Source organism: Oncorhynchus mykiss, chromosome 26 (assembly GCF_057628025.1).
Source record: "Oncorhynchus mykiss isolate SJ-2025 chromosome 26, ASM5762802v1, whole genome shotgun sequence".
Lineage (NCBI taxonomy): Eukaryota > Metazoa > Chordata > Actinopteri > Salmoniformes > Salmonidae > Oncorhynchus > Oncorhynchus mykiss.
In genome coordinates this window covers 33,058,194-33,081,884 of record NC_143047.1, presented here as the reverse complement: position 1 = coordinate 33,081,884, position 23,691 = coordinate 33,058,194, and the positions used below count along the sequence as shown (strand labels likewise).

At 44.0% G+C, this 23,691-nt stretch overlaps 2 protein-coding genes across 8 annotated transcripts in view; one reads left to right on the top strand and one right to left on the bottom strand.

The window, feature by feature from the left end:
- Nucleotides 1–6,483, top strand: part of LOC110506148 (microtubule-associated protein 1A) — a 64,525-nt gene extending 58,042 nt beyond the window's left edge. For both annotated transcript variants that reach the window (XM_036963904.2, XM_036963906.2), the window contains one exon: nucleotides 1,691–6,483. In XM_036963904.2, the coding sequence (XP_036819799.2) occupies nucleotides 1,691–1,846 (156 nt within the window). In that variant the 3' untranslated portion in view covers nucleotides 1,847–6,483. The remainder of the gene's footprint in view (nucleotides 1–1,690) is intronic.
- Nucleotides 6,484–14,052: 7,569 nt separating this feature from the next.
- LOC110513173 (inositol hexakisphosphate and diphosphoinositol-pentakisphosphate kinase 2) overlaps nucleotides 14,053–23,691 on the bottom strand; it is a 53,468-nt gene continuing 43,829 nt past the window's right edge. For 3 of the 6 annotated variants that reach the window (XM_090222759.1, XM_090222757.1, XM_090222758.1), the window contains 3 exons: nucleotides 19,221–19,358; nucleotides 18,914–19,027; nucleotides 14,053–18,244 (listed from right to left, as the gene is read on the bottom strand). In XM_090222759.1, the coding sequence (XP_090078885.1) occupies nucleotides 17,604–18,244; nucleotides 18,914–19,027; nucleotides 19,221–19,358 (893 nt within the window). In that variant the 3' untranslated portion in view covers nucleotides 14,053–17,603. Of the gene's footprint in view, nucleotides 18,245–18,913; nucleotides 19,028–19,220; nucleotides 19,359–22,556; nucleotides 22,737–23,691 lie in introns of all 6 variants that reach the window. The other 3 variants (XM_090222755.1, XM_090222756.1, XM_090222760.1) reach the window with 2 other exon arrangements.

Here is a 23,691-nt window from a genome sequence, read left to right as displayed (position 1 = left end):
TCTGACAAGCAGTCAATGCACAACCATTGTTAATGCAAGCGTGGGGAAAACACTTCAGAAAGCAGTTTGGGCTTTTGTTTAAAGAGAGGGGAATCCCAGCTTTCCATTACTGCCACATTTATTTCCCTACTCCCACAATTGCCCGTGTGGTTTAGCCACAGCTGAGCAACAGAGCTCTTATGGTTTAGCCACAGCTGTGCAACAGAGCTCTTATGGTTTAGGCACAGATGTGCAACAGAGCTCTTATGGTTTAGGCACAGCTGTGCAACAGAGCTCTTATGGTTTAGGCACAGCTGTGCAACAGAGCTCTTATGGTTTAGGCACAGCTGTGCAACAGAGCTCTTATGGTTTAGGCACAGCTGTGCAACAGAGCTCGTATGGTTTAGGCACAGCTGTGCAACAGAGCTCTTATGGTTTAGGCACAGCTGTGCAACAGAGCTCTTATGGTTTAGGCACAGCTGTGCAACAGAGCTCTTATGGTTTAGCCACAGCTGTGCAACAGAGCTCTTATGGTTTAGGCACAGCTGTGCAACAGAGCTCTTATGGTTTAGGCACAGCTGTGCAACAGAGCTCTTATGGTTTAGGCACAGCTGTGCAACAGAGCTCGTATGGTTTAGGCACAGCTGTGCAACAGAGCTCTTATGGTTTAGGCACAGCTGTGCAACAGAGCTCTTATGGTTTAGGCACAGCTGTGCAACAGAGCTCTTATGGTTTAGCCACAGCTGTGCAACAGAGCTCTTATGGTTTAGGCACAGCTGTGCAACAGAGCTCGTATGGTTTAGGCACAGCTGTGCAACAGAGCTCTTATGGTTTAGGCACAGCTGTGCAACAGAGCTCTTATGGTTTAGGCACAGCTGTGCAACAGAGCTCTTATGGTTTAGCCACAGCTGTGCAACAGAGCTCTTATGGTTTAGCCACAGCTGTGCAACAGAGCTCTTATGGTTTAGCCACAGCTGTGCAACAGAGCTCTTATGGTTTAGGCACAGCTGTGCAACAGAGCTCTTATGGTTTAGGCACAGCTGTGCAACAGAGCTCTTATGGTTTAGGCACAGCTGTGCAACAGAGCTCTTAAAGGGACAATGACATACTTTGCAATAGAAACCAAGAAATAAAACAGATTTTTCCGATTTAATAATAATGAATAATTATTAACAATAATTATAAATAATAATAATATCAATCAGGATGTTGTGTCCAATGGGGTAAATACAGATGATAAACCCCATACTTCAGCCTATGTATGTGTAGACACTATGCTGCATCAGGTGGGCCACAGGTGATAAAGCTTATTGTTAATAGCACATCTGGTAATATAGACCAAGGGACAGGACCTTTTATAGGCCTGCAGATCAAGGGGACTAGAATTGATCAAACTCGTAGTTTAATACATGTTCAAAATTATCCTCTTTCCATAAAAGCACGATGGTCATGACTTTTTTCATGAAAGGGGAAATGAACTTGGCCCCAGACAATCCATCTGAGATGGACTTCAGTTTCAGTCATGGGATTTTTTTGTCTGCTTTAACACCTGATTAAATCACCATCTCCCATCTTTCCCCCTACTCCTTTTCATCTCTCCCTTCTCTCTCTAATGCTCTCCCCATCTTCTTCTCCTCTGATTTTCCTCCTTTCTTCCTCCTACCTCTATCCATTACCTCAATCTCTCTGCCTCTCACTCTCTCTCTTGCAGGTGACGTTGATTCCCACCCATGACACAGATGTGACTCGGGAGTGGTACCAGCAAACCCATGAACGGCAACAGGAGCTAAACATCATGGTCCTGGCCTCCAGCAGCACCGTGGTCATGCAGGATGAGTCTTTCCCCGCCTGCAAGATCGAATTTTAAGCCCCACCCCCCTCTCTTCCCCTCTGTAATGGGACAACACACAGCTCCCCTGGTTCAGTCTGTCTGTTTAAATATTTTGGATCTGCCTTTTCTAGGGATTTATTTCTTACGGTAAATCATAACAGTACATCTCAAATTACACCCTATTGGTCTTACAGCTACCATCTCTGGTCTAAAGTAGTGCACTGGACTGTATGTGGAGTAGGGTGTCATTTTAGACACAGAGATATTCAACAACCACACGTTTGATTATGGTTAGTGTCATTGTTTGTATTATAAAGGTGCTCTTCAGACTTTAACGCTCCTCTACTATAATTATAAGGTTTATTCAAGGAAACAAGTATGGTTGTGCATACGGTAGAAATCCAGGCAAAATGTCCAGGCAATGGTTACTGTTTCCTTCAAGGTAAGACAGATTTTCTTCTAATAGGCATAACTCATGCACAAGTATGCCCTATTATAATGTTAGAGTCATCAACAACAGACTTAATCTTTGTTTAAAGAAGTTACAACATCAAAACACATTTTGTACTTTAGTGTTTATATGTTTTGTAGAACTGAATACACCATGCTAATGCCAATGGTACTTTTCTCATCTACGTGCCACTCATTGAACTTTGTGCCTAATATTGACACATTGACATAGATGATATTCTAAGTAGATTGTCTCTAAGAGTCTTTTAGATGTCGAATAATTATGTTTGTAGTAGAATAGGGTGGAAAAAACAAATCGAGTCATACTCAAAGGTTTTGTGTGTGCCATTCAGTTTTCATGTAATTTCTGCAAGGTGAAATTCACTTTGAATGGATTTCTCAAGCGCCATACTGCGTACAGTAAATCATAACTATCAGTGTTGTCTGGTTGTAAAGTGAAGTCTTTTGAGAATGTTCCCAGCCAGAACACATCCGGATCTGTTGAACAGGGCTGGTGTATATTGTACAATATACAACATGCACAGTAGATTTCCCTTGCATTTATTTTCCAAGCTTGCATCCACAAACATATCTTGGACCAAGCCAACGTATGCTATTGTGTGAAAGGAAAGGAGAATACTCTCATTGCAACATTTTAATGACTGTATGTCAGGTTGCAATGTTGCTACATTCAATGTACTACTTCCTCGTCATAGCATTTATACGCATGTATAACATACTGTAAGCATTACACATTGGCTTTGAATAGTGTGGCTTTCTAAATGACAAATAGCTTAAGCAGCTTGTTTGTGTTCATGAACTCATTGATAGAAAGGAGGCTGTCAGGTTAAAAGATGTTACGCAACGTAAAGACAACAACCCTCCGCTATTTAACTGCAGAGCTACAGAGCGACACTGTCTGGGAACTGGAGTAGGTCCACACTTTGGGAAGGTATCACAGATCATATGATTATTCTCACATTTAGTATTGACCCTTTAAGAGACATGGGTGTGATTTGGGATTTGTGTAAGGTGAAGATAGTGTAGACTAGTGGTATGTACTCCAGCTATGACCATCATGGTATCGTCCCAAACGGCACCCTATTCCCTATGTAGTGTACTTCTTTTGACCAGAGCCTTACGGTAGTGTACTGTATAGGGAATAGGGTGCCATTTGGAGCAGTCATACCTAACCTGGTTATGACTACAGCAATAGGACCATGTGGTTGTGAGCTCATGGCCCATCACCTGTACAGGGTAATAGTTTGATTGAGTGTCTGAAGACTTGTCTGTGAGGTGTTTGCGCCGTGCATTAAGACCACGTTGATGAAACGTTGATGAACATTGTGGGGCGGTTCCATAGATGATAGAGGTTTGACTGTCACCCACATGTGCCTTTCTGTCCTGTCGTATGTTCAAGGAAGACTCAGATGCTTGAAATGGCCCTTGTGGCAAAGCCATAGATATTCAGTGTTCGGCAAACACCGTTTCAGTCTCAGAATTTGAACGAACGCCATGTTGGCACTGAAAGCTTCAAGATGCAGATTAGAATGTTCTCATCATGGCATGTTTGGTGCAGACATGGAGGATGGGTTGCCATGGTAAAGTAGTGGCTAGGTGGGCAGGTCAGTGTTGTAGTATGATCACTAAACTAAAAGCAAAGGTCCAAAAATATGATTTGCACATCCTACTTAGCAAACTAACATGGTTCGTTTACCAGTCAGTGATCACAGGGTCTGATATTCTCTGTCGGCGATAGTGAACATGAAGCACAAATGATCAAACAACTTAACAAGAACCAACTGTGATCAAACCCTTATTCTAAGAACTTTTAGGCCTCATCATATGAAAATACTCTAATTTGGGATTTCTAACAATTGTGTTTATGTTCTTTAACACAAAAGCAGTCATTTTTAATCAGAAAAAGAGAGAGCTTTGTTGGAAATGTTAACTCACAGACAGACGTGTTATTTCCTATTGAGTCGTATTATTTTCTTCATCCTTATGATGCCCATGGAAAGGGAAATAGGTGTTCTGCTCTAGGGCTGTTTTAGAATCGTTAACTTTGGGACCAGAGGCCAAAAGGTTTTTGCTCTACCACATTCACCTTGACTCAATGCCTTGGAATGTTTTTAAAGACAAAATGTACAATTTGCTTTTGATTTTATGTGATTATAGTCAGTGTGTCTAGAATGTAATTTTCAGTGTTATTTAAGATGGTTTTTCATTTGTGTGCACAGTTTAATTGTATCCTTTAGTTTTACTGTGAATTGGGACTAACTAAGTAGATTGTTAGAAACTAACTGTTAGAAAACGAGACAAAGAGACATGTTTTAATTCCATTTTATTGCATCATGACATTGAGTTGAGGCTTACAAAGAACAAATTATAACATGCCTTGTTCGAGGGTCTAGACAAATTGTACCATTGCGCAATCTTTGAGGCCAATCAGAATATTCAGCAATGTATTCCAGTTTTTCTGAGACACATATGGCACACACCCGTAAGTAATATCATAGAGACAAAGAAAATAGAATGAATTGTCAAATGCTTTCAGTAAACATGCTTTGAATCCAGCAATGTCTTTTTCTTCTCGTTGCCGATGCTCAAATGTACCGGACCATGTAGATTATCAGAGAGAGTAGTTCTGAGACAGAACTGCTCTGTCTGTTAACCAGGCTAGTTCTGAGACAGAACTGCTCTGTCTGTTAACCAGGCTAGTTCTGAGACAGAACTGCTCTGTCTGTTAACCAGGCTAGTTCTGAGACAGAACTGCTCTGTCTGTTAACCAGGCTAGTTCTGAGACAGAACTGCTCTGTCTGTTAACCAGGCTAGTTCTGAGACAGAACTGCTCTGTCTGTTAACCAGGCTGCGATAACAATACTGAGAGGTTTAACCAGGTTAGTTCTGAGACAGAACTGCTCTGTCTGTTAACCAGGCTAGTTCTGAGTGATCCAGCTGATCCGAATGTGAAGAAGCAGATTAACCTTTACGTTCTCCGTGGAGGACATTGATATCTTGGTTGCCTTGGTGACATACTAGTTAGTAGTTGTATATATTTCTGCTCCATCAACTCAAAAGGGTTGTCAGTCAAAGTCAGACTGTCTCCTCTATTGTGTGTGAATACAGTGCATATCAAACTTATTTTTAGGGCAGAATGTCTGTTATTTTATTTCCTTACTCTTGTCTGAATTCTGTCTATTTCTAATGGTTGCCCTGAGAAACGAGGGGAATTAATTAGTCAGCGATTGATTAAAGAAAACTGGACAAGTTCTACATTTTAAGAGACTGATTTTTGACCGTACAGGTAACTAACTGTCTTACTAACAGTCAAAGGGAAACTAACATGCCTGCTATATTGTTTAGCTGAGAGAACATTCTGTATAACAAAGATTGGATCATTTTCCAGTGCTTGCAATTGGCTTTCATGTAGAGAATGGGATTCAGAACAACAGTATCCCTTTATATCTCAGCAACTATATGAGAAGATGCTCAATCTTCTTGTGCTGTAATTTAACCAGTTTTCCTGTGGTCTTTGACTTCAAGGTTGTCTTAACAGAGACATCAACTGTTAACTCATGTCAGCGTCATTCTGAAGACTAGAATTAACATTGTATTCATAGACATACACAAACCACAACACACAAAACTGACTGCCAGATAGTGACTCGGATCACTATATCAATACATTTTATATCTAGGGTATTTATAATGGTTCACACAGTGAATTTTTCCAAATAAAAAAAACTAAGAACAAAAACAGTAACAATGTATTGTGCAAAAATAATAATTCAGTTGAATTCTCCAAAACTCCTCAGAATCCTGATGTAGAAAATCCTCATGAAGATTGTCCATCATTCCAATAAACTCTGCTTGTCTGTGCATGCTACCTTATTGGTTCTAATCCTGTAGGTAATAGTTTAAAAATGAATAAAATAGAAAGGCTATTTTAAAAGATGCATATTTAAAAAGCTAACTGTGGATGGTATGGGGAAGGCTGGTGCAAGGTCGTCGTCTTGCCTCCACTGGCTGTGCTGGAAGGAAGGCGTTGGGATCGCTTTCCTCTTTCTTTTTGCAAGCTTCATGACTGTTCTTAAATCTTTTGTTTTAAGTGCAATATACTTCTCTATCTATCTTTAGGAACATAGAACTTCAGCAGATTTATTGTCAAAGGGGGAAAGTGTGGTGATCATCAATAAAACATGTATTGAAGAATACAAAAAGCCTCAACTGTGTCTGATTTCAGGTAACTTCTGAAATGAGTGCCAGGATACCTTGGCAGTAGCTAATGAGGATCCATAATAAATACAAATGTTGAATTCAATGCCTAGGTTTACCTCCACTGTACTCACATCCTACCATACCCTTTTCAGTACATTATGCCCTGAATCTATTCCACCACGTCCAGAAATCTGCTCCTTTTATTCTCTGTTCCCAACGCACTAGACGACCAGTTCTTATAGCCTTTAGCCGTACCCTTATGCTACTCCTCCTCTGGTGATGTAGAGGTTAACCCAGGTCCTGTAACTCCCAGTACTACACCTATTCCCCAGGCGCTCTCATATGTTGACTTCTGTAACCGCAAAAGCCTTGGTTTCATGCATGTTAACATCAGAAGCGTCCTCCCTAAGTTTGTTTTGTTCACTGCTTTAGCACACTCCACCAACCCGGATGTCCTTGCCTGGTCTGAATCCTGGCTTAGGAAGGCCACCAAAAATTCTGAAATTTCTATCCCCAACTACAACATTTTCCATCAAGATAGAACTGGTAAAGGGGGCGGAGTTGCAATCTACTGCAGAGATAGCCTGAAGAGTTCTGTCTTACTATCCAGGTCTGTGCCCAAACAGTTAGAACTTCTAGTTTTAAAAATCCACCTTTCCAGAAATAAGTCTCTCACTGTTGCCACTTGTTATAGACCCCCCTCAGCCCCCAGCTGTGCCCTGGACACCATATGTGAATTGATTGCCCCCCATCTATCTTCAGAGTTCGTACTGTTAGGTGACCTAAACTGGGATATGCTTAACACCCCGGTTGTCCTACAATCTAAGCTAGATGCCCTCAATCTCTCACAAATGATCAAGGAACCCACCAGGTACAACCCTAAATCCGTACACATGGGCCCCGCATAGATATCCTCCTGACCAATTTGCCCTCCAAATACACCTCTGCTGTCTTCAACCAGGATCTCAGCGATCACTGCCTCATTGCCTGCGTCCGTAATGGGTCCGCGGTGAAACGACCACACCTCATCACTGTCAAACACTCCCTAAAATACTTCAGCGAGCAGGCCTTTCTAATCGACCTGGCCGGGGTATCCTGGAAGGATATTGACCTCATCCCGTAAGTAGAGGATGCCTGGTTGTTCTTTAAAAGTGCTTTCCTCACCATCTTAAATAAGCATGCCCCATTCAAAAAATTTAGAACTAAGAACAGATATAGCCCCTGGTTCACTCCTGACTTGACTGCCCTTGACCAGCACAAAAACATCCTGTGGCTTACTGCATTAGCATCGAATAGCCCCCGCGATATACAACTTTTCAGGAAAGTCAGGAACCAATCAGTTTGAAAAAGCTAGCCTTTGCTTTCCTAACAGAAATGTGCATCCTGTATGACTAATTCCCCAAACTGTCCCAGCTGCCCACTGCACTGAGGTTAGGAAACACTGTCGCCACAGATAAATCTACGATAATCGAGAATTTCAATAAGCATTTTTCTACAGCCGGCCATGCTTTCCACCTGGCTACCCCTACCCCGGCCAACAGCTCTGCACCCCCTGGATCAACTAGTCCAAGCTCCCCCCGCTTCTCCTTCACCCAAATCCAGATAGCTGATGTTCTAAAAGAGCTGCAAAATCTTGACCCCTACAAATCAGCTGGGCTAGACAATCTGTACCCTCTCTTTCTAAAATTATCCGCCGCAACTGTTGCAACCCCTATTACAAGCCTGTTCAACCTCTTTTGTATCATCTGAGATCCCTAAAGCTCTTCAAAAGGAGGAGACTGCTGATCGATGGTAAACTGGTGGAGGTTTCCACCTCTCACACACACAAAGAGAAGGAGCTGGGTGGAACTAGACCCATACTGTTACAGACCTATATCCATCCTGCCCTGCCTTTCTAAAGTCTTCGAAAGCCAAGTTAAACAGATCACTGACCATTTCGAATCTCACCGTATCTTCTCCGATCTGCAATCTGGTTTCCGAGCTGGTCATGGGTGCACCTCAGCCACGCACAAGGTCCTAAACGATACCATAACCGCCATCAATAAAAGACAGTACTGTGCAGCCGTCTTCATCGACCTGGCCAAGGCTTTCGACTCTGTCAATTACTGCATTCTTATCGGCAGACTGAATAGCCTTGGTTTCTCAAATGACTGCCTCACCTGGTTTACCAACTACTTCTCAGATAGAGTTCAGTGTGTCATATCGGAGGGCCTGTTGTCCGGACCTCTGGCAGTCTCTCGGGTGCCACAGGGTTCAATTCTTGGGCCGACTCTTTTCTCTGTATATATCAATGATGATGTCGCTCTTGCTGCTGGTGATTCTCTGATCCACCTCTACGCATACGACACCATTCTGTATACATCTGGCTCTTCCTTGGACACTGTGTTAACAAATCTCCAAACGAGCTTCAATGCCATACAACACTCCTTCCGTGGCCTCCAACTGCTCTTAAATGCTAGTAAAACTAAATGCATGCTCTTCAACCAATCGCTGCCTGCACCCACCCGCCCGACTAGCATCACTACTCTGGACGGTTCTGACTTAGAATATGTGGACAACTACAAATACCTAGGTGTCTGGTTAGACTGTAAACTCTCCTTCCAGACTCACATTAAGCATCTCCAATCAAAAATGTAATTTAGAATCAGCTTCCTATTTCGCAACAAAGCATCTTTCACTCATGCTGCCAAACATACCCTCATAAGACTATCCTACCGATCCTCGACTTCGGCGATGTCATTTACAAAATAGCCTCCGAAACTCTACCCAGCAAATTTGATGTAGTCTATCACAGTGCCATCCGTTTTGTCACTAAAGCCTCATATACTACCCACCACTGCGACCTGTATGCTCTCATTGGCTGGCCCTCGCTACATATCCATTGCCAAACTCACTGGCTCCAGGTAATCTTTACTAGGTAAAGCCCCGCCTTATCTCAGCTCACTGGCCACCTGTTGCACGCGCTACAGCAGTTATATTTCACTGGTCATCCCCAAAGCCAACAGCTATTTTGGCCGCCTTTCCTTACAGTTCTCTGCTGCCAATGACTGGAACGAATTGCAAAAGTCACTGAAGCTTCCAGAGCAGCTTACCGATCACTGCAACTGTACACAAGCCCATCTTTAAATAGCCCACCCAACTACCTCCTCCCCATATTGTTATTTTTTTGCTCTTTTGCACCCCAGTATCTCTTCTTGCACATCATCATCTGCACATCTATCACCCCAGTGTTAATGCTAAATTGTAATTATTTCACCACTATGGCCTATTTATTGCCTTACCTCCCTAGTCTTACTATATTTGCACACACTGTATATAGATGTTTCTATTGTGTTATTGACTGTACGTTTATTTATCCCATGTGTAACTCTGTGTTGTTTTTGTCGCACTGCTTTGCTTTATCTTGACCAGGTCGCAGTTGTAAATGAGAACTTGTTCTCAACTGGCCTACCTGGTTAAATAAAAGGTGAAATAATTAATTTTTTTAAATGGCGCAAATCTGACCTTGTTAAATCCATGTGAGAAAGTGCACATTTCAGGAGATGGGGGAGAATTGGGACACAGCCATAGCCTTGTGTATAATAGCACTGGCTGAGGACCCCACGTCTGTATCCCAACATGCCTGTGAATTTGGGGATGATGTCATGGTGAATTCAGGATGATGTCATGGTGAATTTGGGGATTATGTCACAGTGAATTTAGGGATGATGTCATGCTGTGGTGAAGAAGGGGAGACTGAACCCTGAATAATCTCCCTCTGCATATGAAAGGAGGTCTGGACAGGGGGACAATGTGCAGATTGGCCAGCCTTGGCAGCACATCAGTGTCTGTCTTTAGGAGGGTGGGGGGAATTTCCACAATTTGGGCAAGGGATGTAATGTTGAAGGCAGTAAGGCCCTTTTTTCTACTGTCACTGAGATCAGTTAAAGTGATGAGTATTTACATTGTAAAACTGACATGGTGGAAAGATACAGTTAATCTACAACAGAGCAGTTATTCGATCTGTATAATTAGTATTTGGAATAGGTCTAGATTGTGCCTGAATTGATCTGATCAAATACTCTGCCACTGTGCTTACACAATTTATCAGCCATTGTCTTGAGGCGAACTCGGGGTACAATCCGTGCTTTGAGCGGCTGGCGAATGAGCAGCGATCTGTTGAATACCCCAGCTGGCACACGCTGAATGGCAACGATTATGACATCATCCGCAAGGTCACATGAGCTCGATGTAGTAGGACCAACAGATGTAGCCGGAGCCTGTTCTTCCTTTTCTCCTCTCTTTTCTGAAATTGAATGAATGTGGAGCAGTGTTCCTGTGTGTTTGTGTTCCAACTGTCAGTACTGGGCAATGGGGTAATGTCGGATGGCCGCCATTTGGTCCAACAGTAGCATTTCAGATGGTTATCTATACCATGGTTGGCCCAAATCTCACTGAACTGTTACAATGCCATTTTGAAGGAGTTTGTTTAATTCACGTTTTTAGAACGCTCTGTCTTAGTCTCCTAGAGGTTTTTTTTTTTATCTAGTTCCCAGCTCAGGATGTCCCTAAAGACCTTTTTAGGATGTTTCCAACACATCATTTTTTCCTGCTGAACAGAGTATTGAACTGGTTATCAATGATAAAACATAATGCAAGTCCTTTATACTGCTAAACTTTGTTTATGCATTGTTAAAAGAAAGTCATTTTGCTACCATATTTGGAATTGGAAAAGTAAGTACATTTCTTTCAAAATTCCATAGCAATTGAAGAACGACCCACCTGACTACTCTCAATGGAGCAATGAGGACAATACAGAGCACTAGACGGAAACTAACTCACCTCCCCTGCTGTTAACACTTATACAGTTAAATGCATTGGACTGCTGAGTCAGCAGCTGACAGCATTTCAAGGGATAAAGGCTTTTATTGATATTAAATTGGACGATGTCGTGGTTATTTTTAATGTAACCTTTATTTAACTAGGCAAGTCAGTTAAGAACACATTCTTATTTACAATGACGGCTCAGGAACAGTGGGTTAACTGCCTTGAGGGGCAGAACAACAGATTTTTACCTTGTTGCTAGATCGAATCCCCGAGCTGACCTTTCGGTTACTGACCCAACACTAACCACTAGGCTACCTGCTGGTTACTAGCCCAACACTAACCACTAGGCCACCTGCTGGTTACTGTCCCAACGCTCTAACCACTAGGCTACCTGCTGGTTACTGTCCCAACGCTCTAACCACTAGGCTACCTGCTGGTTACTGGTCCAACGCTCTAACCACTAGGCTACCTGCTGGTTACTGTCCCAACGCTCTAACCACTAGGCTACCTGCTGGTTACTGGCCCAATGCTCTAACCACTAGGCTACCTGCTGGTTACTGTCCCAACGCTCTAACCACTAGGCTACCTGCCGCACCTAATAACATGTTATTACTTTCCCTCCCTCCAGCGTTTGTACAGCGGTCTACTCCGACCTCTATAGTGGCAGAAACGAGCGAGGGTTAATGTCATAGCAACAGATTAATGCTGGATTGGTTTCTGAGTCATCATTGAACTTGTGTAAAGAACAAAGAGCTAGCTACAGACAGTAGCTAGCTAGCGCTGCTGGCCTTTCCCACCAGATGGCCTCTCTCCACCCCTTTCTCGCCATTTCTCTCAGGCAGGAGACAGACACAGCCTTAGTGGAAATCATTATGAGCAGTCTGTCTCCTGCTAACACAATCACAGCCTCACAGATAGACAAAGGGAGCAGAGGCAATCAATAGAATCCCTACTGCAGCGTTCGTGATTTGCACTTCGATTAAAGGACGTCTCACAAGCTTCCACTTTCTTTTTCAGCCAAGTCACTGAGGCCTTATTCAATCAAATCTGCATATGGAGGCTAACGGGGTAAAGCACACAACAAAAATGGTCTTCGCACTGCCAGCATGCAGTGTTTGAATGAGTTCACATGTTGGGTTATTGGTTTTACCAGCCTCCTCACTTCCGTGGACACAGCTCTGTAGAATGTATCTGATCAATTTTCGGCTCTATTCTGGGAGGTTGCATTCAGAATGAGACAAAATGTTGCTTTTTTTAAAGATAGTTTGCTGCAATTCTACACATTTCTACACATTTTGTGAAAGTCAGTTGCCCAACAATGTATTCAAGTGAAATATGTCTTCCGCATTCAACCCAACCCCTCTGAATCACAGAGGTGCGAGGGAGCTGCCATAATCAACATCCACGTCTTCGGCCCCTGGGGAACAGTGCCTTGCTCAGGGGCAGAACAACAGATTTTGACCTGGTCAGCTCAGGGATTTGATCCAGCAACCTTCCAGTTACTGTCCCCACGCTCTAACCACTAGGCTACCTGCTGGTTACTGTCCCCACGCTCTAACCACTAGGCTACCTGCTGGTTACTGTCCCCACGCTCTAACCACTAGGCTACCTGCTGGTTACTGTCCCAACGCTCTAACCACTAGGCTACCTGCTGGTTACTGGCCCAATGCTCTAACCACTAGACTACCTGCTGGTTACTGTCCCAACGCTCTAACCACTAGGCTACCTGCTGGTTACTGGCCCAATGCTCTAACCACTAGACTACCTGCTGGTTACTGTCCCAACGCTCTAACCACTAGGCTACCTGCTGGTTACTGGCCCAATGCTCTAACCACTAGGCTACCTGCTGGTTACTGTCCCCACGCTCTAACCACTAGGCTACCTGCTGGTTACTGTCCCCACGCTCTAACCACTAGGCTACCTGCCGCACCATGCGGCTGAGAACACATTCAGTTTTAAAGCCAATTTTCTTCAATAATACAAATTTTCTCGTGGCTTTGCCTTGTTCTTAGAGTATCTGAGTGACTCAAATATTGGAACAAATTCAATGCCATTTCTTACATTTTAGAAGAACCCTGATCGTTTGTTCTCTAAGACTATCGTATTTAAAACATTTATTGTTCCATTACTTTTTTATCTGGTTTTAGTTGTTTCATTTCAGCTCATGAAAATGGGACCAACACTTTACATGTTGCGTTTATATTTTTGTTTGGTATACATGACAATGGTACATGAGACAACACATTTTTATCAGAACATTCTGTTTCATTGAACAGGCCCCTGTTGCACGAGGCATCTGGCAGTTGTTGCCCCAATGACATTACTGGGCTGTATGACACCATTAACAAAATGCTAGTGCTCACGTCACTGACCTACTGGGGGATGGGAAATACTGTCAACGTAAAAAGGGGTGAGGATGCACCCCTGTAGACCCAATCAGTCAATAACCCACCGCTCGCTGCCACCAACATACCAATTCAAATCACAATTTAGATGACATTTTTATGAATATATGATTTGAGCCATGTTATCTAGACAAAAGCATTGTCAATGTAAACCATATTGTTATCTGCTGGTAAAGGGTTGCTATGTACTGCAAGTACAATCCACCATACTGTCTTTTGGTTGCTGTGGAATCGTTGTGTACCGTCCAGATGCTCACAAATATAAAACAGGAAAAGCCTGGTTATATGAAAAGGCCAGTCATTCCTCAGACAGCCATGTACTCACATGCCATGCAAGTCAAATCCACACAGAGGGAGAAATATCATTTCACAGGACATTTTATTCAGAACATCATTGAGAGAAATAAAGCTGCATTTGTAGAAACCATAGAGCCATTGAGCCGATTACCCCACACAGCAAATAGCATAGAAATTAAAGCAGAGTGCGTTTTCTCAGCTGAATCTTTTAAGTTAAAAGGCTGAAATCACTGAGAGCTCCAAAAGCATTTAAGTGCATTTTTCATTCGTAAAGCCTTCATGAAGAGTTTAGAAGTGCATAGCAGCTAAACAGGGAATTCTTCATTATGCTATTTCATTTTATCTACTCACTTTCCATCTCCTTCAAAAAGTTGACTCAAAATGAATCACACTTTCCAAACCAAACAGATATAGCATTTCAGTGTAGTTTAGCATCCTGAATTGCAGATGAAAGTTGCAAACACTTTACAACAGACAACACTAACCACTACTGTAGGCCAGAGACACAGACCAGAGGTATTACACACAATCAGATATAGTTTCATTGTTTAGATTGACACATCTGTACATGTCCACTGAAACAATGACAGATTACAGTGTTAATGTTGCTTCTATGCAGCAGCAGTGTTGTTCATTCTTTGACTGACATGAAATTGTGTTACGTGACAGAAATAATCATCTCTACAGTACATCACAATACGACTGTACCAACCCCAATAGTCAAATACAGAATCTCATTTACTCTCTCTCTCACACACACACACAGATAACAGTCCACAGGCCCTGCAACAAAAACTGTCTAACGCAATGGAACCACAGAGAACCATCCAAAAATACCCCAACCTCCTTTGTTCAGTGAAAAAAAAAGATTGCTTAATACAGTAATGTTTGAGGTGATCTTTTACAAAAATATACAGTTGCTATGATACAAGTTAAAACTGTTAATAAATCTGATGGCTCTGCATTAAAAATATCACCTCACTAGGAGTCATTCAAAGTTAAATATAGATCTCTCCTCATATGGTTTCTATATGATTACTTATATTAAAGTGGTAGTTAAGGTTTAAGGAATTTGGCAAAAAAAAAAAGCAGTGCACAAGTTGTGATCGAATCAAACGTGGATTATTTTTTACAGTCAGTAGAGTACTGCTCCCTCCTATGCAGGTCCTTCAGGGGCTAGGGAAAGTGACTAGGGGCTAGGGGAAGTGACTAGGGGCTACAGGGATAGTAGCCTGGTGCTCCAGTCCGTTTGTGCTTTAGCCAACTCCTGTGTGTTTGCGTTCATTGTCGTGACAACATGTATGGCTTGACAACAATAGAAGAGCTAGCTACAGCACATAGATGTAAGATCTTCATTTGATCACGATGTTGCAGGAGAACTTTCCTGCAATGCAGGAAATGTAAATTGTGTAGTGTATTTGATGTTTAAAAGGGATTCTGAAGTTTGTGATTTCCACCTAAAATGTATCAAATGACTCCTTACAAAAATGTCCATTAATAATAATCTACATTTCCAGTTCCTGCAGGATGATTTTCCTGCTGTAGCAAACTGGTTCAAATTAAGATCCTACATCTGTGCAGTGGGGGACCAGGCTCGGATGAGTATATTGAATCTCAAAAGAGGAAACGGAAATAATAAATCTCACCACACATGTAGTGGAGATCTTCTTTACCCCTAAGAAAAGACCTCAGCTGCTAGTCAGGAGTTTCTAAGGCCTGTTCACTTGATTGGCACAAGGTGTGGAGCGCTGCTTGGTCGGGTGCAGCGCAAGAACAGAGTAACAAGAAAGAGCCTACCGTGGCTATTGTTGGCTCGATGCAATACAGTTGTGGCGCATATCAAGTGAACAGACCTTTACGGTGTTACAGACCATCACAGGGAGAGGAGAGCCTAGAATAGGAGAACTGGGGAGACACACAGGGTGACATCTTCTGTTTGATGAAATGTCACAGACCAGTCATGTGGTGCATTTATCATTTCAATGTGTGACAAGACCATGATTTCAATATACTGCAATAAAGTTGCCAACTGAAAATGCATTTCAAAACGACTTGATGACATTTTGACATGTACATTTCCCAGCAGGAAAAATAAACGTATTACTCACACTACTTGAAATGAGATGTCTCTCAAACCAGCTTATTTTACAATGTCCATGAGTTGGTGGACATGCTGCAATTCTAGCTATAGTAAACGGTATGTATGTAGCGATGTACATGATGCAATATGCGAGCCCACCTGTCAAATTGAAATGTTGTTTCAGTTATTTTTGGCGAGATCTCCACAATGGTGTACACTGAGGGCTGTTCAGTGGATAGAAGATGGTGCACACTGAGGGCTGTTCAGTGGATAGAAGATGGTGTACACTGAGGGCTGTTCAGTGGATAGAAGATGGTGTACACTGAGGGCTGTTCAGTGGATAGAAGATGGTGCACACTGAGGGCTGTTCAGTGGATAGAAGATGGTGCACACTGAGGGCTGTTCAGTGGATAGAAGATGGTGTACACTGAGGGCTGTTCAGTGGATAGAAGATGGTGTACACTGAGGGCTGTTCAGTGGATAGAAGATGGTGCACACTGAGGGCTGTTCAGTGGATAGAAGATGGTGCACACTGAGGGCTGTTCAGTGGATAGAAGATGGTGCACACTGAGGGCTGTTCAGTGGATAGAAGATGGTGCACACTGAGGGCTGTTCAGTGGATAGAAGATGGTGCACACTGAGGGCTGTTCAGTGGATAGAAGATGGGGCACACTGAGGGCTGTTCAGTGGATAGAAGATGGGGCACACTGAGGGCTGTTCAGTGGATAGAAGATGGGGCACACTGAGGGCTGTTCAGTGGATAGAAGATGGGGCACACTGAGGGCTGTTCAGTGGATAGAAGATGGGGCACACTGAGGGCTGTTCAGTGGATAGAAGATGGGGCACACTGAGGGCTGTTCAGTGGATAGAAGATGGGGCACACTGAGGGCTGTTCAGTGGATAGAAGATGGGGCACACTGAGGGCTGTTCAGTGGATAGAAGATGGGGCACACTGAGGGCTGTTCAGTGGATAGAAGATGTCACCCATTATAGACTGTTTACACCAGCAACAAAGGTTCACTTCAGAACAAGTGGCTTTCTATCGGACACAGGGACAAAAACATCCATACATGACAGTCATGATAAGGATGTTGTACTGTACTCTGTGGTAGTTCTATGGTCACACTGAGTTCTCCTACAACGGCTGGTTCACAGACAGCTGTGGGATAGGGACTGGGGTCGTGTTCATTATGTAACGGAAATGGAAAATGCGCGTATCTTAATGGACAAGTCAAAGGAAGTACTCTCCCTTTTTCTCAGTTTCTGTGCCTCATGAACACGACCAGGGTAGAGAAGCACTAAGAAGCAGCAGCCCGATCCACTATTCACCAGACATAAGTTACAAGCCACAGGGCCTTGGTCTAAGACTAGGTCACTAGAATGCTCCACTGGGGGTTCACCATATGGAACTGGCAGAGGAGAGTTTTTGAAGGGCTTCCTGGAAGCCTCCTTCCAGCCCCCTAGAAGTTCTACCTTACTTCCTTCTAGCCTCTTAGAAGACCTAGGCTCCTTCTCTGGTTCTCTGAGCCCCCACCTAGGGCTCTGACGCGTGAGGGGCTCCCACCTCCAGTGACGTCCCAGGATGGGGGAGGCTCCCCGTGCTGCCCCTCCACATCTCCACTGTCTCCTGGGTGTCAAAGAACTCATCAGGCCCCCCTGGGGACTGGGGCGTCTGTGCGCTGGATCCTGCCTCACTGCCGCTCTCTCTGAGCTCCAGGAGCACCGGGAGAGAACCGGGGAGGTATCCATCCAAAAGGCCCAGAGAGAGGTCTGCCAGGGGGGAAGATGACGGGCTCAATTGGCTGAGGTCTGGAACTTCACCGCAAGTGGCCTCAGTTGAAGCAGGGGACTCGCCTGGCTCCTCCTGCCTTGATTCAGAGTTTCCACTCAGGGGCAGGTGGCTGGGGGTGGCTGGTGCCTCAGGATTGTCTTCTGGGGGTGTCTGGCAGGGGGTGGTCGGGTCCTCCATGGGGCTGGTGGGATTGGAGAATTTGGGGGTTTGGGGGCCAGCAGTAGAGGCTTGCTGAACTGTGTTGTGATGGCAGGAGTGGATCTCCTCGCTGTTCTCGGGGGTGAAGGGCGTCTTGTCGCTGAAGCTAAAATGGGGGGAGGCGTCTGCCGTGGTGGGGGAGGAGGGGCCAGCGCTGGACACTGTACTGGATGGACCGCTGCTGTCTGCAGAGACCAAACAAATGATCAATTAATCAATGTACCAAGCAATCAGTCATCTATCAATTCAATTATGTTTACTAAGGTAATGTTAATCATATTGAAATTGTGGCTAATAGGTTCCAATTGAGTGCAGGGAAAGACATGACCAGAGAGGAAAGAACTGTGAGCTAGTTAGCACATAAAAAAGCCAAACCTACCCACCGCTAAGGAAAATGGTACCTGGGGATTTCACTTAGAACAAAACCACCATTAAAACACAGAACGTTTCTGTCCTTGATCACACCTCTGAAAATCAGGAAATAAGTGGTTTACAGAAGAGGATAGAAGACAGCGGTGGGAGAGGGTTGGAAACCCAGATAGTCAACACAGGCTGTGGTGGGCCACTGTAGTAGTAAATCACTTTAAATAGCCCACAGACAGTGGAGTCTAGGGATACTGTGGTAGGCAATTACATGTAAGCCTTAAAATGAGAAATTTCAAGTCCAACTTCTAATAAACACTTTTTGGAATGTACATGTACACACACCAGAATAAGACCTACTGACAGTCATTTGATGCTAGATACCAACCCAAATCAACACTCTCAAATACTCCCCATTGCAACTCTAAAAACAACTTAACCGGTCAAACTAAAAAGGTAAATGAATTACATGAAAGAGAACGGACACTCACACCAGGGAGGTCTGTCAGAGCGCTGTCGGGGGGATACGGAGGAGGAGAGGACTCTCTGAGGCATGTAGGAGTCCACCGACGGCTGGTTCTGAGAGTCAAACATGGCCGACAGAGCTGTGAGGAGAGAGGAGAGCGGTTGACACAGGACTGTGAGGAGGAGAGCGGTTGACACAGGACTGTGAGGAGGAGAGCGGTTGACACAGGACTGTGATCCAGTAAGCGTTTCATTAACCAGTGATATCTTATATCTGTCAAGTCAAGACATGTCCATGTGGTTTTCCTGTGTGTGTGTGTAACAGTCCATTACCTCTTGTGGTCCTGGAGTGGGCATCTCCACCAGTCTCACACACGGCGGTGATGAACTCATCCACCTGCTTGAGGGACAGCGAGTTGTGCAACGTCTCCAGTGGGTAGATGGAGGGCACCATGGAGCAGCCTTCAAAGCCTGCAGTCAGAGAGGGGAAAGACCCAGGCCCGCAGCCCCACCATCCTTCAGTCAGACTGGGCTAGGAGAGGTGGTTAGAGGGGTCTCTGGAGCAGGCAGGACCACTACTACAGCCAAAACCACCTCCCCAGTCCCCAAGGCCAGTCACTCACCCTACTGCAGTCATCACCGGCCGTCCTAGTTCTTTGTTCCAGCCCTGCACTATCATCAGCTGATCACAAAGAGTTCCATTTGCTTGTTAGTACTGGGCTGGAACCAAAGCCTGCACACCGGGTAACTCTCTGGAACTAGAGGTGGAAGGTGAACACTGCCCTAATATTATGGTGTATTTCTGCTACGGTTGGTTTCCACACAAACAATACTGGGGGCAGACACTGGACATGTCTGATTCATGTAACCACATACAGGAGGAGTCAGAAGTTTGGACACACCTTATTCCAGGGTTTTTCATTTTTTACATTGTAGAATAATAGTGAAGACATTCAAACTATGAAATAACACATATGGGATCATGTAGCAACCAAAAAAGTGTTGAACAAATTAAAATGTATTTTATGTTTGAGATTCTTCAAAGTAGCCACTCTTTGTCTTGATGACAACTTTGCACACTCTTGGCATTCTGCCAACCAGATTCATGAGGTAGTCACCTGGAATGCATTTCAATTAACAGGTGTGCCTTGTTAAAAAGTTCATTTGTGGAATTTCTTTCCTTCTTAACGCATTTGAGCCAATCAGTTGTTTTGTGACAAGGTAGGAGAGGTATACAGAAGATAGCCCTATTTGGCAAAAGACCAATTCCATATTATGGCAAGAACAGCTCAAATAAGCAAAGAGAAACAGAAAAGAAGAAAGAAAAAGAAGAAAGAAAAGACAGTCCCCATCATTACCTTAAGACATGAAGGCCAGTCAAAGCGGAAAATTTCAAGAACTTAGAAAGTTTCTTCAAGTGCTGTCGCAAAAACCATCAAGCACTATGGTGAAACTGGCTCTCATGAGGACCGCCACAGGAAAGGAAGATCCAGAGTTACCTCTACTGCAGAGGATAAGTTCATAAGAGTTACCAGGCTTCGAAATTGCAGCCCAAATAAATGCTTCACATAGTTCAAGTAACAGACACATCTCAACATTGACTGTTCAGAGGTGACTGCGTGAATCAGGCCTTCATGGTCGAATTGCTGCAAAGAAACCACTACTAATGGACACCAATAATAATAATAATAATAATAATAATAATAATAATAATAATAATAATAATAATAATAAGAGACTTGCTTGGGACAAGAAACACAAGCAATAGACATTAGACCAGTGGAAATATGCCCTTTGGTCTGATGAGTCCAAATGTAAGATTTTTGGTTCTAACCGCAGTGTCTTTGTGAGAAGCAGATTAGGTGAACAGATGATCCCTGCATGTGTGGTTCCCACTGTGAAGCATGGAGGAGGTGGTGTGGGTTGCTTTACTTGTGACACTGTCTGTGATAAATGTAGAATTCAAGGCACACTTAACCAGCATGGCTACCACAGCATTCTGCAGCGACATCTGGTTTGCGCTTAGTGGGACTATAATTTGTTTTTCAACAGGACAATGACCCAGGCCACACCTCCGGGCTGTGTAGGGGCTATTTAACCAAGAAAGAGAGTGATGAAGTGCTGCATCAGATGACCTGGCCTCCACAACCCCCCGACCTCAAACCAATTGAGATGGTTTGGGATGAGTTGGACAGCAGAATAAAGAAAAACCCTTGAATGAGTAGGTGTGTTCAAACTTTTGACTGCTACTGTACAAGACACATCTCATTCAGGACGACTGTACAACACAAAAAGCATCCCTTACCTCAGGACACTAACAGGAGAGTAAAGATGCGATCACACGGCACTACGTGAGTATTAATCATGGCTCAGCTATATAGGTGGGTTTCCTACCCAAGTCTCTGAAGAAGGCGCCCAAAGCCGACGTATGTCCCATAAATAAATACATACTCAGATCAATGCAGACACAGAGCGCTCCTTTTTATATATTGTCACCTGCTGAAGTGTCCTGGGGTAAGAAAAGCTATTTGGGATTTTCCAGTCCCTCAGTCGAGCACTCGATTCCCTTTTTTGTCCAGGCTGGGTTGAAGCGAGTTTGGGTACGCTTTCTGTCTACTGTACAACACATTTTTATCCATTGTAGTGGACACACGACTCAAACCATATCCAGGAAGCAGGACAGACATGCACGCTGTCTTTCACACTACTGCACCGACCCCAACTGTACTGGTTTGAATATTTTCTTCACTGTCTTTTTCGGCCACTATGGTGGATGTGTAACCAGGGCAGTACAGTTCAGCTCGACTCAGTAGTGTGAAACGGGTCTTATTGACAGTCAGTAAAGCACCGGAACACTTCAGATCATACAGCCCAAGGTGTCTACAAAGCATCAAATCAGTCCAGTTGATAGACCATCCATTCACTGTTCACTGCAATCCGTGTACATTTCACATCAATCGCGAAAAAGTTTACAACCAAGTTCACTCTATTGGATAGAAAAGCATTAACCAAAGTCTACACCAACCAGACAGGGATGCCGTTACTATGCAAAATTGAACTGCCACACGGTTTGAGTATGTTGTATCAGGAACATCCTAGTGGGCAAAACTAGTTGAACTAATGTCATTATAACCAGAAACTAGTTGATATGTAATTGCCATTTTCTAGTAATACCTCGGTAGTTGTTTAATCTCAGACAAGTGATCTAGTCACAGGCTGTGCAGTTTTATACAACACAATGGGTTTAATTTCAGACAAACAGCATCTGACAACATCCATCCACTAGCTCAGCTACATTCCAAACTGCAGCCAGGTCCTGGTTCAAAAGATCTACGTTGGCAACAGTCCCTCAAATTAAGACCATTAGCACTAAAAAGAAGCAAGATCAAATAAGAACTGAACTGCAGGGAGGAAATAAGATTCAGTTCAGATAACTAATGCAAGACACCTGAAAAAGCCAAACCACACCAATGACAAGCCGCTCTCCCAAAAGTCTCAGGCAAGCATGCGTCAAACAAACCCCCGAAGGCAAAGCGGCAAAAGTCAACTGCGGCGGCAGTAACTAGCAGCACACTAGTTCCAAACCAAACCTCAGATCTGCAAGCAGTACAGCAGAGGGTTTAAAGGGCATAGGAGGGCAGGGGGTTGAAGAGGGGCTGGGGGGCTGACCGTAGAAGTACTCTAGGGGGTCTTGGCCAGAGATGAGCCAGTTACGGAAGAGGCGGAGGTGGTAGGAGCACTGGTTGAGGTGGTGGGCCAGTGCCCCGTCCAGAGAGAGAGGGCGGCACAGGCTGGCATCAGTGGAGAAGCGCCTCAACAGCTGGGCCACGTGGTGCTCCTCCAAGGGCTCTGGGGAAGGAGGAACAGGAGGAGAGAGGATAGGACGGATGGAGCAGGGGAGGCGGAAATGGAAGGAGGAGGGGAGGCAGAGGATGACCATAAAGGATGAGGGAAGAAGATGAGAGGAATAGGAGGATAGAAAGTAGAGGGGGAAGAGAGGAATAGGAGGATAGAAAGTAGAGGGGGAAGAGAGGAAAGAAGGACAGTAAGGGGGGGTAAAATTAGGAGAGGGAGTGGATGAATGACACAGCAGAGGTAATGGGGGGAAGGACAAAGAAGAGGTATCACCCATTGTGTGGACAGAGGGGGAGACTGGCAGGAGGGGGAGAGGTATCACCCATTGTGCGGACAGAAAGGGGTGACTGGGAGGGAGGAGAGGTATCACCCATTGTGTGGACAGAGATGGGTGACTTGGAGGTACAGTAAATTACTGCTATTTCTAACAGCCAACCTTCTCCTGTCAACCATTCCATTCCTCCATGCTCTGGACCAGCTACCAGAAATGGCAAAAAGCTTCAAGCAACATTCAGCGGACCCCATCCAACCCAATCATCCCACAGGTTTGCACAAAGACCTCAGCAAAATCTGCTCCATCCAACTGTCCCCAGCATTGACAGAGAGAAACGCCTCAAACTCCAAAAGACAAAATAGCGTATCACATGGCTCCACTGCAATCTCATCTTGGTTACGGAAAAAGCTCTGGGATACAATCTATAGGTTTAGAAGACAGAAAAACAAATCCAATGAAAATCCACAGAGGAAATGTCAATATTGCGTTTGTATTTAATGCATTTCATTTTTTAACAGCATTGACTAGTTTCAAGTTGAGAGACCACATAGGAGCATTTGTGATAGAACTGAAGATGTTCAAAACGCTGAGACGTGGAGCGACACATGCTTAGATATGTCAAATATGTTTGTGTCATTGTGAATACATTCAAATCCTAGAGAGAAAAGAACTCAA